The sequence below is a fragment of the Grammomys surdaster genome, unplaced genomic scaffold (genome assembly GCF_004785775.1).
Source record: "Grammomys surdaster isolate TR1022 unplaced genomic scaffold, NIH_TR_1.0 125698, whole genome shotgun sequence".
NCBI classification, from domain to species: domain Eukaryota; kingdom Metazoa; phylum Chordata; class Mammalia; order Rodentia; family Muridae; genus Grammomys; species Grammomys surdaster.
This window is the reverse complement of record NW_021620534.1, coordinates 351,494-371,303: the sequence shown is the minus strand read 5'-3', so window position 1 is coordinate 371,303 and position 19,810 is coordinate 351,494. Positions and strand designations below refer to the sequence as shown.

Genomic DNA, 19,810 nt, shown 5'->3' with positions numbered 1-19,810 from the left:
TTATGTTTGGAAACTCTTTACAAAACCTTTATTTGTGATCTTATTTCTTTATAAGAGTACATTACATAGTATTGCAAATAAAGACACAGAAAGACTTCTACCTAATCATGTTTCACTCCATGACTAACTTCCTACCGTAATACAAAGATAAAACCTTTTCTTTTCTTCTTGCTTTGACAGGGCAACAGCTGTAAGTTTATCTTAATAGAATATGCCCATTAGTCCTTGCCTGGAAAACAGAGGCTTCCTATTGGTTGGTCTTAGAAAACAAGTGGCATTCTTTTTTCTCTGACCAAAGGGTCTTTAAACCTTGAACTTATCTACAACTTTCTATAGTTTGCAATGTCTCCATGAGTCTCTTTTGTTACAGTCTCTTCCTTACATTTTAGAGCACTCAAACATTGCTTAGGAAATGATTAAGGAATCTAAAGTTAATTTACTATTTTAATAACTTAACAGCTACATTTTACTAAATAATCAAAAATAAAAATTATGTGGATTGAGAATGACCCAATGGTGAGAGGATGAACTTTTGAGAGATGATACATTTTATAACCTTGTCTCAGGATCAGACCTTTAAAAATACTTAAAATGTTAAGAATTCAATTTACACAGTAAAAATGCTAAGAATTCAATTTACACAGTAAAATTGATGTGATTTGTTTTCAGTATGAAAGTATTTTTAATTTCTTTACTGCAGGTACAATGGCATCCAAGTCATCAATTTCTGTAATAGAAAAAGTAAGAATTATAAAGAGAGTAATGTTTCTAGTGAAAAGCTCATAGAAATGTGAAGCTCTACACAGAAGCAAACTTCAGCACAAGGGCAGCCATAGCAGTAAACGCTCTTGTGCTCAGGGTTCTCTCCCAGGTTGGCTGTAGATTCCCACAGGCGCTTCACAGGGGACCTGCAGTGACCCCTTTGACTCTGGCATTAATCTTATCAGACACAGACTTATTAACACATCCAGTTGGCTGTGTTTATGATACCTTGGTCTCTCTTTAAGTCTCTGTACAACTACACAGGCAAGCCAACATGGATCTCAACATGCATCAAAAACATGCATTTGTTTTCTGAGTCTCCATCTGAGGATTTAGGAATTGATTTCCCTTAATGAACACAGACAGTGGTCCTTCTTGATTCTTTTAGTCTCACAGTGGAGTGTTCTCAGCCCTTCTTTGGGGAGATTTGTCGAGTAAGAGATGTGTGTCACCTTAGAACAAAGCTTCAGGGACACAGCTTATCCTGGTTTGGATTTCCAGACAAAGCAGTTCAGGTTCTTCAGCAGGTTCTTTCTGAGGCTGATTTTTCTCCAAGGTATCAGATTTCAGTGACCCTAAGCCAGAATTCACTTTCTTGTTCTCTGAGGAAGCAAGTATTTTCCCTTAGCCAGATACCATCCCTATTGGAAGGCTCCAAGCAGCAAGGTCTACATTTTTCTAGCTTATTTTGCTTTGGTCATGTTTTTATAAACAATGATAGAACCCAGAGTCTCACAGAATAATGCCATTTCTCACAAAAAGTTTCGAAAACAAGATGGTCCCAGAGGGCTAAAGAGGGGAGTCTGCAGTTAAAAGCACCTGCTGCTTATTAGAGAACCTAGGTCAGTTCCCAGAACCAAGAATAGCTAACTGACTATAACTCTAGTTCCAGGGTATCAGACCACTTCTTCTAGCCTCCACAGGCACCTGTCTGCACACTGTACCCATACATACATGCAGGCAAATACCTACACACATATAAAATGTTTAAAAAGAAAAGAAAAAATAGTTTTTATCTCTTTATAGGCTGGTTTTCTATTCTGTGAACTAATCCTAACCAAGTCTTCCTGCAAAACAGTTAATACTTTCCAAAGACCTAAAGTAAGACATGAACCCAGTGTCTAAGGAACACCTTCAAATCCACCAACACCTTCCAAGAAAGAGTCAGCCACATCAATAGACATCTCACCTAAGATTTTTTTTTTAATTTTTAAAAAATTTTTTATTGGATATTTTATTTATTTACATATCAGATGTCATCCCTTTTTCCCATTTCCATTCCCTATCCCATCCCCTCACCTTTTTGCTTTTATACCACGGTGATCATGGGAGTGTTCATGGAACTTTGTTTATTGCCTTACTTGTTCTTTGACTGTTTGCATTTACTGTATTGCTTGTTTCTTGACTATTTGCATCTATTATATTGCTAGTTCCTCAACCTAGAACTAACCTTAATACTCACCTAAGATTTCAAGAAGATCATTAGCAAACGCTTGAAATGCTGGAAAAAATTCCTCATGTTCTTCTAATTTGTTGATAATGCTGTTTAAAACATAAGTAGTTTACAAAAAGTACCATCTTTAGAACATTTGCTAAAAATAGGCTTCTCTACTCAGTATGCAATTAAACATTAAGTACCAGTGGTCAGTAAAACAAGGAGGGCAGAGACCAAGAGAGAAACATTTAATATGAAAAAAACTCAACTGCCAGATTATATAAGGGTTCTTAATGGAAAACATGCAGAATATATAGATAATGATGTACACACACACACACTCCCATAATATATTTTTTTAAATATCAGGTTTTTTATATTGGTGGTGCCTAGTCTTTTAAAAATCCTTAATATTTCTCTTCTAAACAACAACAACAAAAAATATGACTAGTAATTATTAAGTAGTTTTGGTAGTGTCCTAGAAATAAATTATAGGTTATAATCCAGCTCAAGAATTGGTTATAAATATTTTTATTTCTCCATGTATAACTTGCCCTGAGGTGAGTTCTGCTGGAGTTCCCAGTAGCCCTATGAGAGCTTACAGGTCCCAGCAGTTTTTATCTTGAGTACACGTGACACACTTTTGATGGCAGCACTCTGGAGGCAGAGGCAGGCAGATCTTTTTTAGTTCAGGGCCACCCTGATCTACACAGAGTCCCAGGACCCCAGGCCCTGTCACTGCAAACAGAAGGTAAGGGACTTGGAAAGCTTTGGAGCCTTTCTTTTTCCCCACTTCATGCAACCTGGATCCATTTCTAACAAATACCTTTGCAGGTCCTCAGGTCCCAGTACTTGTTTAACCTGCTCACTCACATCCTCGTTAACCAGCTTACACAATTTCCCCACTGTGCTGACCACCACACACAACGACGATGAACTCTCTGCAAAAGAGGAATAAAAACAGAAGACATATTTTTAAAGAATTTCCAAAATCATTACACTCATCTAACATTCCCTGCTTCAGTTATACTTATTTTATTTAAGTGGCAGAAGGGATAAGATTTATTTTTACCAGATTACATGTTTGTGTGTCTATGTGAATCGACACGCATGTTTGTGAAGTGTAAACCTCTGAAAAGGCAGAGGCTAGAAGAAAGCACCAGGTGTCCTCCTCTATCCCTTTGCTATCACTTTAGGCACACTATCTCCTTGAGCCTGGACTTCACATTTTCTTGGCTCGGCTCATCAATTCTGTCTCCATTCTCCTCAGAGCTGGGTAACAGATACCTGTGAGATATCCAGCTTGGGATCATAACTCTGGTATTCATGAATGCAGAGAATGTGTTCATATCCACTGAGCCATTTCCCAGCCCTGGGAGTGGTCATTTTAAGCAGGGTCTCATGAATCCCAGGCTGTCCTGGAAGTTATGTATCAAAAAATGATCCTGAACTGAACTTTAAAAAAAGGATTTATATGCAAGTGTGTATGAGTGTGTACATGTACATGTGTACACACACACACACGCTTTTGCACACATGGAAACCAGAAAAGAGTGTTGGAGTCCTTGGAGCTGTAGTTATAGAGATTTGGGGCATGTCTGGATTGTTATCGGGTGCTGAGACATGAACTTCAGTCCTTACAAGTTCACAGCAAGGGCTCTTAACCAGTGAGGCAACTCTTCAGGCTGTGACCTTGAACTTCTAATCCTCCTGCCTCCATCTCCTGAGGATGTTCACCACCTTAGATTCTGTATGTGTACCACCATGTCCTGTTTATTCAGTATTGAGAATCAAACTCAGAGTTCATGCATGCTAGGCAAGCATCTACCAACTAAGCTATAGCTCTTCCCCTGGTTTTGTTTTTTGGTGTCTGTCGATGTGTGTGTGTATGTCTCTCTCTCTCTCTCTCTCTCTCTCTCTCTCTCTCTCTCTCTCTCTCTCTCTCTCTCTTCTCTCTCCTCTCTCTCTCTCTTCTCTCTCTCCTCTCTCTCTCCTCTCTCTCTCTCTCTCTCTCCCTCTCTCTCTCTCTCTCTCTCTCCTCTCTCTCTCTCCCTCTCTCTCTCTCTCTCTGTATTTGTGTGTAATTAATAGGAGTTCTGTGGAGTCTGGCGGTACTCACAAGCAATCTGAGCACCTGGGAGGTGGAAGACAAAGACCAGAAGTTGAAGGCTAGCTTTGGCTACAGTGAGAGCAAGGTAACAAACACTGTCACCAAACCAAACCAAAACAAGCCAAGCCAAGCCAAGCCAACCCAAACCAAACACAATCCAATCCAACCTCAACCTCAACCCTCCAAACTCAAATCCCCCCCCAAAAAAAACAATTCAAAACAATCCTAAACCCCAAACAGTCCAAAACCCAACCAAATACCAAACCTATTTTTTGTTAATTTATTAGGAATAAATCTTAAATCAATGCCCCAAATGACAAAGTGCCATCACCTAATTCTAAGAGCTCCTGAAGGTTTCTTACAGCGTTGTTCATTTCTCCAAGCCTGGTATACACTTCATTCATTCGGGGATAGACTCCATTTAAAGACTGCACGTCAAATAGCTTTTGGAAGTGAGAAACAATAGCTTGCAAAGTTTGAGAGTCTGGCATGCTACTGGTCTATATAAAGAAGGTGAAAAGGGTAGTTTACAAGTTTAAATAATATTAAGTAGTTAATATAAACCTTTAAAATGAGAACAAGTATATAAGTATCAAATGTTACCTCTTTCCGGTTTTGAACTTCTTCCAACATGGTATCTACCATAAACAATAGATCTTCTACTTTGACACCTTCATTTTCGTCTGGTTTCTTTGAACTATGCCAAGGTACCAGTTCTGCAGACAGTATTTTTAAGGACTTATACAAATCCTTTACAACAAAAGAAACTACATGGTATTATTGGTTATAGAATAGTTTATATAGTAACACTAATAACATAGTAATCATGGGAGCCTAAAAACACATAGCTATATAACCACCATCAGTATTTTTTAATACCATTGCCAATTTAAAACAAGTCTGGATATACTAAGTAATAATGTTATTTAAGTAGTTATATATTTTTTAAATTATTTTATCAGTGCTGGAGATAGCCCAGGCCCTCCCTCACATATACAAAGCAAATATTTTACCACTGAACCATATTTCTAGCATAGGTTTTAAATATTTTTGTAGCATTTTTTTAAATGAAACTTACGTATCAAAACATTCACCTTTACTAAGTATACAATTTGATGGTTTTCATCTTTTCACTGTATAAGCACAGAACTCATCCGTCTTCTAAGAAGAACCCCCACATCCAGAGCAGGAGAAATGCTTAGTAGTAAGAGCACTTGTTGGTCAGTTGCCAACACCCACATGATGGTTCATAATCATTCATAACTCTAGTTCCAGAGGATCTAATGCCCTCTTCTGACCTTCACAAGAACCAGACTATCATGTGGTGCACAAACATACATACATGGAGGCAACATGTTCATACATATAAGAAATTTAAAGAATAAAAACAAAAACAGAAATCCCACACCCACTCACAGTCTTTTCCACTCTCCTCCAGCCTCTATAACTACTACTAATCCTCTTCCTGATGCTATAATTTTCCTTTTCTTGCATTTTATGTAAATGAAATAATACAAGTGGCCATGTATGACTGACTTCTTTTGAGAATCCTCTGCATTTATTATTGATTGCAGTTTAAATTAATACAGGCATCATGTAAAACAGTATAAAGAGTTTCCTCAGAAAACTAAAAATAAAGCTGTCACATAGCCTAACAATACCACCATGCATACATATCCAAATAAGGTGAAACTATATCAAAGAGATGCTAGCTCACACATGTTTACCGAAACACTATTAAGAACTGCCAAGATGTGGGATCAATGTAGGTGTCTACTGATAGATGAATGGCAATGGCTAAAAAAAATGTATGTGTGCATAAACACATGCATATTCATACAATGGAATATCAGCCACAAAAATAATGGCATTTGTCATTTATTACAACGTGAATAGAGCTAGAAGACATTGTTAAGTGAAATAAAACAGACACAAATACCAGACTTCTTACTCATAGGTAAACGTTTTAAATGTTAGTCTTATTTTATAGTAGTTACCAAAGCCTGAGTAGGGTTGAGTCAGAAGGAATGGAGATAGGATGGTTAACAGACCAGCTGAATAAGAGAAATAATTTGTAATGTTCTATACCAAACTAGAGTAACGAAGGTTCACAAAAATTAACTTTTTAAATGGCTGAGAATTTTGATGTTCTCAACACTAACCACTACTCAGCATACTAAAATATCAACCTGTCCCTTACATATATATATGGCTATATGTTAATTAAAATGAAACATGGAAGACCAGGCTTTGTGACACACGCCTTTAACCTCAGCATTAGGAGGCAGAAGCAGGTGGACTTCTGTGAATTCAAGGTCAGCTTTGTCTGTGTAGGAGTTCCAGGCTGGCCAGGCTTGTATAATGAGGCCTGTCTCAAAAAATAAATATGCAAACATAGAGGATTCTATATCATGCATTGCCACATTTCTTTTTTCTACTCATCTCTCAAACACATCCTTCTCTTTTAGGTCACATTAGACCCCAAGGAAAAATATTATCTTGGGAGATGTCTGTCCCAAACTACGAAGTTGCTACATTATAAAGAACTCTCCATATGAAGCCTCAAAGGCCCTCTAGCAGTCTGGGACTATAGTTATTCTGGATAGTATAGATAAATATTAATTGAGCACTCATGTATCATAAAGAGCTTTGAGGCATGTAAGAACAAATACAACTTTTTGTTTCCCAAGGAGGTCACAAATGTCTTAACAAATGTCTTTGGGTAACAGGACAAAATGCTGAACTCTGCATATGAGTGAGGCCTCATCCAATTTCATGTGCTAAGTTGGATCCCGAATCTGTACTGTAAATGTTAGAAGCACTACTAAAGGCCATGAGCTACTTCAGTGGCAGAAGTAACTAATTCTAGCCAATTGCCTCAAGTGTCCTTACAATACTCTAACTGTAAAGCTAACTTCTTGCCTCTTATTCAGAAAACTCTACAGTAGGCAGAATGCAGCACTCGTGCCATGCCTTGCTTGGGGCTATGATCAGAGTGATGTCCTCTCTAACAGACTCTGGAGTACAAGTTGCCCACATCATTCACCTGTACTGTACCAAAGGTGTCCATATTTATTGCATTCGTTTTGTCTAATAATATACTGCATAACTATTTAAAAGTTCATGTTTTAGCATGTTTTGTCTGTCCAGTTAGTCTGAGTTTTATGTTCATAGTTTTGCAATACTTTCCCATCTCACATATAGAAAAATAACAGTATCTATAAATTTGGCTCCTTCCTTTGTCTCTTTTCTCATCTGGTTTTTCCCTTCTGTTGAAAAGGCAAGGGCTGTTTCTATTCTAACTCTTCTGAAAAGGAGGAAGGCAGAGTTAGCACTGTTATCTTTACAGCGGGCTCTTGGATAAGCATTGAGTGGGACAGGCCACAGTGTCATCTCCACTCCACCCTTTTCTGGGAAATAAACTCAGGCATATAAAACAGTGTATTAATCCAGCACTGTCATTTGACCAAAAATGCTTAAATACTGTACAGCTCTGTCTAAACCCTAAGGGGTAAAAAGGAAATAAAAGTTAGGCTGGGTGCTAATTGTCTCTCATAGGCTATACACAGATATGATTTTATAAGTTAAAAAACTCAAGCCAGGTGTGGTGATGCACACCTTTAATCCCAACATTCAAGAGGCAGGTGGATCTCTGTGAATGAGGCCAACCTGGCCTAAAAAGCAAGTTCCAGAATAGCCAGAGCTATACACAAAAACAAAAACTAACAAAAAAATAAAGACAAAAAGTAAGCAAGCAAACAAAAAAAACCCTTTAGTAGTCTGGGACTATAGTTATTCTGGATAATATAGATTGATTTGGTATCATGATTTGAGACATATAAGAACAAATACAACTTTTTGTACTAAAGAGGTCACATACTCTTAGCAAGTGTCTTTGGGTAATAGGACAAAATGCTGACAAATGTTGTCATTGAATCATATCTTTATTAGCCATAGTAGAATTTTGCATAATATAGGTTACTAAAAAAATCCAACGTTTAAAAGGCACAAATGCAATGTTATTTATTAACTTTAGAGCAAATCGCTTCCCAATAAACTAATAAAAAATATAATAAACTCAAGTTACACAATAAATATATAAATATGATCTACAAATCAAATGTGAATATCTATAATTTCCTAGTTGCTTGTTAACAATCAACTTCTCTAGAGATTAAATAAACAGAAATAAAATCAGTTCTGAGAAAAAATAAAATGTGAAGATTGTAAAAATATTTCCCATTAAGATGAAAGTAAGGATAAGATGTTGATCTGAGTATGTGCAACGGTCAGGAAATGTGCAGCACTGATCTCAGCAGGAGGAGATGCAGACGATGGCAGGGTCAGAAGTACAAAGATGAATCCACTACAAATTCTCAATGAGAGAAACTCTAAACATTCTCTGTGGTAGAATTTTGGAGGAAGCAAGCTCATCAAAACAACAAATTTACAGGATTAGAAATATGTAAAGTCAAGCATGGTGAATTAAGCCCTCAATTGTAGCACTCAGGAGTCAGAAGCAGGTGGTTATCTGTGAGCTCAAGGCCAGATTGGCCCATGTAAAGAGTTCCAGGCTAGCCAGAACTATACAGTTACACTCTGTTTCAAAAGCAAACAGAACAAAATATGAAAGCAGAAATATTCCCATTTTAGAAAAGTGGAGTTTTTTAGCTTTATAAGGAACAACAAAAGCCAAGCCCAACAGATTTTCCAAACACATAAAGACTATTCAACCACTTACCTTTAAGGATGTCAGTTCATCTGCCCACATTTCTATTACAGGAACAAGATGCTCAAACCCACAGGCTTGAGCAGTATCTTTACTGTAGCTCTGGGCTCCTCCTTTGCTCTGCTTATAAATACTTACTGGAGCTCGTGGATTGTGAACAATTGAATTGATGCTGCACAGCACCTGTAAACACGGGCAGTATCTGTAGCTAAGATGTTTGTCAGCGTCTGACAAAGTGAAGTATGAGAAAGGAGTGCGTCAGATGGCCACAAATCATTTCCGGACATCTGTGAATACTGTGGCAATACAGTCTCCACAAGAATACATAAATTCTAAGGAAAACTAAATAATTTTTAATTAATTAATTAGGTTTGAAAACTGTCATTTACTATTATAATCCACACAGAATAATAACCATCTGACATTCTTACCTAAGTCTCCATGTTTCTGTCTCCTCATGTTTAAGCTAAGTATGGTATTAAAGAGGCTTTTATATTTGTTTCACAATTTCAGTTGAAATTTCAGGTAAAGATAGTTACTAACAAAGCTCCCCACACTCTATAGAGAAGTCCTGGCAAGCCAGCCCAATAATTCTTAATAACTGCTGTAAGTCCTCCCAGAGACAGGATTCTCTAAGAACATCTGTACAGGGTTTCTAGAGCTAGCAGGAAAATACTGGTGGTTGTCTGTCCAGGGAAAGCTACAGCAAACGGGTGCTCTGAGAACCTAGTTTCTCAGGCTTGTTTGTAAGCTTTTGTTTTGTGTCCATTGATAAGTATATTTCAACATTCCAATTCTATCATAAATTCATCTATGAATAAATTAATTAAAAAATATTCTTCTCTAAGTTATGAACCAAAGGGAGAAGACAATCCTCTTTTCTCTGACACCAAACATGGGGAAAGTAGTGGGTGAACTGAGAGGCTCAGGGAGTCGATGTGGCCTGAGCTTCAGAAGACCACAGAGCAGCTTCTGGACAGTTTACATCCTGTTTAGATCTGGATGCACACTTTGAGGTTATTTACAAAAATGACTGCCGCTAGTTCTTCTCCTTGCTTTGTATTTGTACCATGATTTGCAGGTTCTCCCATCAAAATATAGATTTTTCCCCTCTGAATATCGGCTGGTCTTGCTTTGATCCACAGAATTTACTAAACAAACAAACAAACAAACAAAAACACCCCAATTCTTAAGAGATCTAGATCACTGGTTTGGTTTTGTTTCCTCTTTGCACTCTGCTGCCATGTCCCATGGCCAAGTCCAGGCAGAACTATTACAGGCCCACCCATCCCCATCCCTGAGACAGAAATTCACTCAACTGCCACAAGAAGAGCAGCTCTAAGGACTCTCTGTTAACTTATGGCCAATATTAGCAAACTATCTACTGCCCGCACATGATACTGTTAAAGGATTTTACTGTCAGTTACACTAAGTTTTAGAGGATGTCTGTCACACAGCAAACATGAACTGAGCCATACATGAACATCACAACGGAGACCAAGTGGTAAGCAAGAGAAACCTACCCCTTTATCTTGTGATAGGCTTAAAATACACTCAGGCCAACGAGAAATGTTGGGAGAGAGATAAGCTTTACTTTCAAGAAAAGTAAGTGTCTATGGGTGGAGGACCACAGCAATCCTCTTAAAGACGGGAGAACAAGCAGTCATAAGAAATCAGCTGTAAAATGCACTGCCCTTAAAAACACACCCTAGTTAGCAGAAAGGAAAAAACTCAATGTATACATGCACACACACATATTCCATGAAAGAAAAGCTGTATTTAGACGGTAGCTCCACATGGACACCAGTGCTGTAATATGCCAGCACCAGAAAGAGGGAAGCCATTGTCATTCTCTCTTCTTTCCCACCACCTACCCTTCACTGCCACTCCTGGAAATGACAAACTTATTAGGGATCAGAAGAAACAATGCAACAAAAAGAACATGCATCCTTTAAAAGCTGATATACGCTACAAAATCTAACACCACTGTCACACTGACGACAACTGACAACTCCTTAATATCACTGATATTTGCACTGAATTTTAAATATCTTATTACGTATACAATTTGACTTTAATTCTCTCTCTAGTTGTCATAAGTACTACATTATACATCACCCAAAGACAGGTAAGAAAGATCATTCTTTCCATCTTGTTTGCTTTCTCTCTCAGCTCTTCAAGTGACTACAGAGCCAACAGTGTTTTAGTGAGGCTTCTGCTGGATGTCCTGAGTTTAGGTCCTGCCTGTCCTCCTGTCGCCACCATTTCATAAGCAAATATGTGCCCTGTATGGTGCTTAAAAAAACAAAACACAGGCCGGGCAGTGGTGGTACACACCTTTAATCCCAGCACTTGGGAGGCAGAGGCAGGCGGATTTCTGAGTTCGAGGCCAGCCTGGTCTACAGAGTGAGTTCCAGGACAGCCAGGGCTACACAGAGAAACCTTGTCTTGAAAAACCAAAACCAAAAGAAAAAAAAAAAAACTCACACACAATAAGAATCATTTCCCATTTGTCAACATTAATAATAGCCTATTTAAGAAACAGTCATCCAAGCATGAAGGTGAGGGCCAAGGAGACGGCCTGTTATCCCCAGGCTGAGCTCCATCCCCAGGACCCATTCGGCCCACCCAGAAGGTGTTTTCTAAGCTCCACTGTGCACCTGGCACCCAATCGTGTGCTTGCACTCCCGCTCTCTCCCTCTCTCTCTTCCTGCCCCTTTTGCGCGCGCGCGCACACACACACACACACACACACACACACACACAGTATGGAGAGGAGATCAGCATTTTCATCATGAATTTCCGTACTGCGCATGCTCCGTGTTCCAACTAATGGATCTCCTGGTAATAGTTCACAAGTTATTTAGAAGACTTTTAGTTCATAAAAATGCATTTCAATATTTCATTTTGATTATATATAAAGTCAGGATTTTAATGGGAGAATTAATTCCTCTGTACAGAATATTTACTGGTAGCAATTTATATTGTTCTATGTGAATTAACTACCTTCTGGTAGTTAGCAGCCAAAAATATAGTAACAATGAGGAAATCATAAGTGACTTAAGCAATTTCTGCAATGATAAGAATTTTTTTAAAAGAAACAGTAATTTTATGTCATTCAGAAAGCTTGTGGATACTAGTAAACACTCTGTGTTGTTTGTTTTTAAAAAGGCATTTCAAAAGTAACCAGAGAACAGGAAAAATTAAAATGAATTCCCTAACTACTTTGGAAATTTTTTCTCTTGTGAATAAGATTCTTGTGGCACAAAAAAAAAAAGAAAGTCATTAAAGACTTAGAAAATAAAATCTGACAAGAAATATAAATGAACTAAACTTACAATATACAAAACTTTTTGGAAGGCTATAAAAGATCCCCTAAAATTAGAGATATGTTTCTGAATGGGAATGATTTAAAACTGTAAAGTATCATTTTTCCAAATATTAATTAATAAAATCAATAATATTTCAATTCATCCTAATGGGATTTTACTTTAGTAAGTGCTCATCCAGAAGAGCAAATGTGATCAAATATATCCATGCAAAAAATTTTAATATACTCCAATAGTATTAAAACTTACTATAAAACTGCAGAACAGCAATAGGAACAGTGAAAGAGTAGGACAGACTACAGAATCTAGAAATCAATATGTGCATTATAATAATGTCTGACAAAAGTGTCATGTCACTAAATTAGGGGGAAACGGTCAATTATAAGACTGTGAAATCCAATGTGCACAGAGGGCAAGCAGTACAAGCATAACAGAGTAAGACGAAGACAGATGGGAAATGCAGCTTATCAAAGGCACACGCTCAGCCCTGACAGGAAAACACATAATTCTCCTCTGATAACTGACATTTAGAATTAAAGGACTTTAAAATTACAACCTGTTCATAATTAATTCAAAATTTAAAGCCCTATGGCTGGTTGGTGGGGCATGCCTTTGATTCCAGCACTAAGGAGACAGAGGCAGGTAGATTTCTGTGAGTTTGAGGCCAGCCTCAAAGGAAGGAAAGAAGGAAGAGAAGGAAGGGAGGGAGGGAAGAAGGGAAAGAGGGACAAAAGGAGGGAAGGAAGGAGGAAGAAAGGAAGAAAAGAAAGAGAAAGGAGAGAAAGAGGGGGAAAGAATGAAAAAAGGCACGAGAAAGAAAAAGAGAAATGAAGAAATGAGAAAGAAAAGAGACAAAAGATCTATGGGGAACAAAAAATGTTTAAGTGCAAACCCACTTCATTCAATAAACTACTAGATTTAATTATTCATCTATTCAATAAACAGTAAGGTTAATTTTCATACCAAATAGTTTGAGCTAAATCAAAGCCAAAGACCTCAAGATTTACTTATATAATAATAACAATACAAACAACCAGAACAGTAAAAGGGCACACAGCTTAAATGAGGAGAGTAAACAACTATGAAAACTTTTTTGTCTTTTTTTTTTGTTTTGTTATTTATTTTATTAGTAACTTTAAAAAAAAAGTTAATCAAAGGCTTTATAAGTTTGGTAATGCTCAATAACAAGATGCCCATACAATCAGAAGTGTAACCCAATACCCAACCTAGATATCCCAATTATCTTTGACTGGCAGAGACAGGTGAACATCCGCCTCCATGTTCCCCTCCCCCCCCATCTCCTAGCTCCTCCCTCTCTCCTTACTCCTCCTCTTCCTCTCCTGACTCCTCCCATGTTAGCTCTTCCTACATATCACCCTTCCTGTTAAAATAAAATTTTTCTCTCAAAATACAATTAGAGCATAACTATACCAATTAGTATCAGTAAGGTACAAGATAGACCTAATACCCAGTCCATCATTATGTTGACTGACCAGAACCTCTGTCATCTCTCCTAACTAAAAGACTTAGTTCTGAACCTGTTTTTTTTCTTGGCTTTAGAATGAATGTCAGATGAAAACCATCCTCTCAAATCTTTTCTCTCAAAGTAAATAGCTAGGATTGGCTATGAGACTATAAGTCTTCAACCCCATCAGAAATCCAGAATGACTGAATTAACTCAAATTATAGGAAGCACAAACCATAGCTTCTAAAACTAAGCCAATTTATAGAGACTGCTGAACACGTGGGCAGTCCCTATACTACAAAACCCTTAAAAAAAATCAACTTAAGAGAGAAAGAGTTTCTTTTTGGCTCACAATTGAAGAGCTATAACCCATCTCAGCAGGAAAGGCACAGCAGCAGGCATGGAAGGCTTGGTGGCAAGAGCTGGAGACTAGCAGATGACACTGCAGCCACACTTGAAGTAAAGAGTAAACAAGAAATGGGGCCAAACTATTCAACAGGGCCTGATCCCCACAACTCACTTCCTCCAGCATGGCTCTACCTCCTAAAGGTTCCTTTCTAAATGGATGGAAATCTAATGGTCAAACACATGAACCTATAGGGGACACTTCACATTCAAGTCACAACACGATGCCATTATATGAGGGATTTTGCAGATGTGGGCATTGATAAGTATCACAGAACCAGCCACTCACAGATACCAAGAGTTGTCTGTACAAACATTCCTTATAAAGGGATAATGTATTACACTGCAATTAAAACCAAGAAGCACAACAAACACCAGCCTTTTCACCAGCCAGTCAATACCTGAAAGTATCTCTGGTCAACTAGAGCCTGCTGATGGCTGTCTTTGCTGGGCTCATCTGTGTTTTCCATGTCATCAGACTTTTTTTGACCAATGAGATCTTGTAATCTAAAGGAGGAAAAAACAATTAAGGTAATAAAAATGCTTTCTTAGCATTTTAGTAGTCTAAAATGATTAAGCCAATGATCTAGCTGGCCTCCCCAAAACCTTGTCTTTTTACTTGTATGTGTGAATGCACATGTGTGTAAACTTTAAATATGCATGGATGTAAAATATAAGCCACACTGTCACTGAAAACGTTCCTTCCAATAGGTCACAAGTAAGAAGTAATCTCTAAAAACACAAGCTATCTCCTAGACCAGAGCCATCCCTCCAGGCACAGGGCAGAGAAGCAGGAGAGAAGGTGTCATTTCGTGGGACACTCCTATTTTGCTGCTGTTTTAAGATGAATTTGACCCTATCCCAGATCACGTCAAACTCTCCTCTCCTGTGTCTCTTAAAATACTGGAGTAAGATTGACTGTCAAGAGTCATAAGATTCCCTATCCCACCCTCTACCAGGCCTGGCTAGAATACCCACTAAGTGACTGGAAATCCTGGCCTCCAGAAGCAGTTCAAATTACAGTACCATCACCCACTCAAGACAGAAAACAGGCTAAGATACCATATGTTCAATTGTTCTTTTACTTGAAGGATCACCCTGAACTGGCCCAATCATGTACCTCGGCTGTGATGGACCTGTATACTTTTGGCTGTGATATGTTCTCATAAAAAGAGCCAGGAAGTGGTGGCACACGCCTTTAATCCCAGCACTTGGGAGGCAGAGGCAGGTGGATTTCTGAGTTCGAGGCCAGCCTGGTCTACAGAGTGAGTTCCAGGACAGCCAGGGCTACACAGAGAAACCCTGTCTCGAAAAAAAAAAAAAAAAAAAGTCAGAGGGCCAGGAACTTTGGACCAGGTCCAAACCTCCTAAGAATTATCCAAATCCCCAAACTCAAGAACTGCCCAACATGATTGTCTCACCCTTTGAAGTCTTCTGGCTACTTGACTCCAACCTGCAGTCTGTTAGACAGACCAGACCCCTCCCCTAATGTGGAAATGCTGTCCCCAGGTAGCCAGCCACAGTACACTGCCTCCTTTCCTTCCACAAAAGATGTTTTCAATTAAGCAGATCTCTAGAGGGGAATATGGGACAACTATGTACACGGAACTCCTGTTCATTATCTGAATGAACTAAAAGAAAGCAGACACCTGGAGAGCTCTGTTAAGTTCAGAATGTCCCAGCCTCTGAACAGTAAGAACTTTATGACCTGACATGCTGTTGTCAGAACAAACGGACATCTTCAGAGAGGGAAGAGGTAGACTAGGATGTCCATGCTGGCAATGATTTCTCCACTTCCAGGGAAGGAAGGATATCCCCCAACCTCTCCACTAGTATACAGTCAGCTCAGATTCAATCCTAAATCCAATCCTGGGGAGCAGAGAGATGAATGGATTTAAGGGAACTCCTTTATTGCAGCCTAGAAGGTCTCAGAAAGTCAGCAATTAAGTCCTTAAACTATGCCCAACTGACTAGAGTATGCTGAAGGGAAAAGAAGACTTCCACAATGTTCTTCAAAAGATTTCAAGAAGCTGTAAAATATATACTAATAATATAGAAACAGGGTCATAGGCAGAGATCACCTAACTTGATTAGGCATATATATATATATATATCCAAAAATTGGTAGTTGAACCAGGCAAGACATTGGGTAATTTGGTCCAAGCTGCTTTGCTTGTCTTTTATAACAGGTACCAGGAGAAGGAATGAGTGACAAAAGGATAAATGTCTTGGGAAACTGCCGATAGCTGTCCAAGTGAATTCTCAAGAAAGACAATGAAGATCGTTAGGTATATGTAAGAAACAGGCAGGAAGGTCATTTCAGGTGAGAATGCTCTCAGAGACAAATGCCTCCCCCAGGACCCTTCCCCATTTTTTAAAGGTGCTAACTGGAAAATTAGATGCCTTCCCAATCAATGAGAGTTCCCAAGATCAATCCAGCTTGAGGAGTCCTGAGAAGTCTTTACAGTGGAAGAAAGTCAAATCAATTTCCTCATCAACAAAGGAAACCAATTTGTGCCTTCCCTTTTCTCTGGCCCCCCCCCAAAAGGCTATCATTTGGGGCATATTGGGCCAGCCTCTTCAGCATTATTTACCTAATTTCTCGCCTATTAACGGGGGGATCTCTGTTTCTATCAGTTCTTTTTCATAGTCCCCCAAACTCCTGCCACTCTTTGGAAAAGAGATCTCTTGGTTATAAAGTTAAGCCAGACGAGATTCCAGCATAGACAGGTGAGAGGACTTCCAGGGCCTACCTCTCAGTGCTATTACATTTCTGGGAGAAGCATTCCTTCTGAGGATATAGACACCAATAAGATCCTCATGCTTTGGTAGAGTACCAAAGCCGTACACATACCAGTAGCACCAACTGGACTTGGCATGTTACTTAAAAATAAATAAATAACAAAGTTGTTTGGGGGACATGTTATGGGAGAGGGAAGTTGTAGAGGGGAAACTATATATATATATTATGATCATATTATATGAATACACAAAATTCTCAAGAACATATAAAATAAAAACAAAGTCAAATCCAAAATTGCTTTTAAACTGTTAGAATCAGAAATATCTCCTTTTCCATTGTTTACTTTGTTTTTTGTTTTTTTTTTGAGACAGAGCTTTACTATATAGCCCAGACTACCCTCATATTTGTGATCCTACTGCCCATACTTCACAGTGCTGGGATTTATAGGCTGATGTTAGTATGTTTAGTTCAAAATCACTTCCAATGTCACATCCCAGCCTGGCAATTCTAAGCCAAAGATAATACATAACAGCTGATAAATAAAAAAAATGATAAAACATAGGACCCAACTATAAGCAGAAAGTCTAACAAAATGTAATTACTTTATGTTTTTCTTAAGGGTTTTTTCCAGTTTCTTGACTTGCTGTTTGTAAAGTCTTAATTCGTGTTCTGTGGGCCTGTAGAAAAGAAATCATGATGAATACATTAAATTTACTGAGGAGATAAAAACATGTACCAAACAATAAATAAAAGATTACCTTGTTATCAATAAGCATTATATTATTTTTAATTAAATTGTATGTGTATGGGTGTTTTGCCTGAATATATATATCTGTGTATCACTTGTGTGCTTGGTGTCTGTAAATGCCAGAAGGCAGCACTGAATTCTCTGGAACTGGAGTCCAGATGGTTGTGAGCCACCGTGTGAGTGCTGGGAATCAAATTCCAGTCTTCTGGTAAACAGTGCTCTTATCTGCTGAGTCATCTCTCCAGCCTCTTACTAAATCTTTAATTCTTAGGTGTTTACTAGGCATTTTGATTTCATTCTATAGAATTCCTTATTTGAAGTTGTTATTCACTTTTGGGATAATATGTAGCTTGTTTCTGGTATATTCATCATCCAGTTAATATTTCCATATTAATGTATCTAAACCTTTTTTTACAATAAAACACAACTTGACACAAACTATCTGGAAAGATGAAATCTTTTTTTTTGGTTTTCTGAGACACAGTTTCTTTGTGTAGCCCTGGCTGTCCTAGAACTTACTCTGTAGACCAGGCTGGCCTTGAACTCAAGAGATCCACCTACCTCTGCCTCTCAAGTGTTGCAATTAAAGGTGTGCAAAACCAAACCACCTCAATAAAACTGGCCTGCAGTCAAGACTTTGCAGTACTATCTTGATTATTTTGTGGGAGGGCCGAGCCCACACTTGAGCCTAAGGTCCTAGAGGGTATAAGAAAGCAGTCTGAACAAGCTGTGAGAACAAACCAGTAAGCATAGAGTTCTGTGGCCTCTGCTTCAGACCCCATCCAAGGCTCTTTCCCTGACTTTCTTGGATGATGGACTCTACTCTGTAAGGTGAAATACACAAAAATCCCTCCCTAAATTGCTTTTGGTCATGTCAAGTGTTTCATCACAGCCAGAGAAACCCTAGCTATGATACCTCATTAACATCACTTCTGTCTCTCACACGACAGGTAATTGCTATCCTGAACTTGTAGTTCATGATTCCCAAACATGCTTTAAGTTCTTATTCCATCTTTCTATGGTCTACAGCAAGTTTTCAGACTTTATGCTTTGAGGCCACTAGATAACCTTTTTTCATTAAATTATAAGTCTTTCAGAACAGGGGATCCCAAACCTGGGATAATGCCTTGACTTAAAATTAATGCTTTGAATAAAAATTATTGAGTAAAGTAAAGCTTTATCAGTGTTCATTCCAGGTAACACACCACTAACAAGCAGTATTTTTTATAGCTATGCTGCCTATTTCCTGTAACAAAAAACAACTGACTTTTTTTGCTCCTATAACACAGGGTTAAGAAAAAAAAAACAGCTAAAAGTAATTTTGGAATGAAAAACCTACTGAAATTCAAAGTTATAGAAAGTAATCATAGAGTATATATTTAATAGTCATTAAGTTACTAAAATTCAAATGTTTTCATCTCAAAAATAGTAAGCATTTGAAGTAATAGATGTTAATTAGTTTGCTGTAAGTATTCCACACTATATTCCTAAATCACATAACTTTGTATTCCATAACAACTACGATTTGTCAGTTTATAATTTTAAAAATTAAAAATGTTGTGTGAAGTTATAAAGACAAACAAGAAATACTGTGATCCATTTATACAATATCTAGGAAAGACAAAACACATCAGAGATTGTCTGAAGTAAAGATAAGGGTGTACAGATAAAACTACATAAACACAAAGAAAATCCTGGGGATAGTTTTCTCAGTGGTGACTGTTCACAGAGGTCAATATATAGCAACAATTTCAAATTGTGTATATTATGCATCAACCATATATGACTATAGCTAGCTTTATGTGTGTACAGTATAGTATGTGCTTGTGTGAATAAGAGAATGTGCATATTCATGTACACATGCACATGTGTGTGAATATGTGTGAAGAACAGAGATGGTATCCAGTATCATATTTCAACACTGTCTATCTTATTTTTGAGATATGTTCTCTCACTGGACATAGTGTCCATCAACTGGCTAGGCTGGCTGGCCAGCCAGTGAGCTCCGGGAATCTGCCAGTCTCCACTCCCTCACCCAATGCTGCAGTTACAGGTATATGTTGTTACAGTTTGCCTTTCACAAG

General features: G+C 38.1%; 1 protein-coding gene across 3 annotated transcripts in view; it reads right to left on the bottom strand.

Annotated features, from left to right (window-relative positions):
* Cep70 (centrosomal protein 70) overlaps positions 1–19,810 on the bottom strand; it is a 43,111-nt gene continuing 23,301 nt past the window's right edge. For 2 of the 3 annotated variants that reach the window (XM_028788055.1, XM_028788056.1), the window contains 8 exons: positions 17,581–17,655; positions 14,637–14,742; positions 9,049–9,219; positions 4,911–5,057; positions 4,639–4,807; positions 3,024–3,138; positions 2,225–2,304; positions 750–1,364 (listed from right to left, as the gene is read on the bottom strand). In XM_028788055.1, coding sequence (XP_028643888.1) covers positions 1,216–1,364; positions 2,225–2,304; positions 3,024–3,138; positions 4,639–4,807; positions 4,911–5,057; positions 9,049–9,219; positions 14,637–14,742; positions 17,581–17,655 — 1,012 coding nt within the window. In that variant the 3' untranslated portion in view covers positions 750–1,215. Of the gene's footprint in view, positions 728–749; positions 1,365–2,224; positions 2,305–3,023; positions 3,139–4,638; positions 4,808–4,910; positions 5,058–9,048; positions 9,220–14,636; positions 14,743–17,580; positions 17,656–19,810 lie in introns of those variants that run through there. The other variant, XM_028788057.1, reaches the window with a different exon arrangement.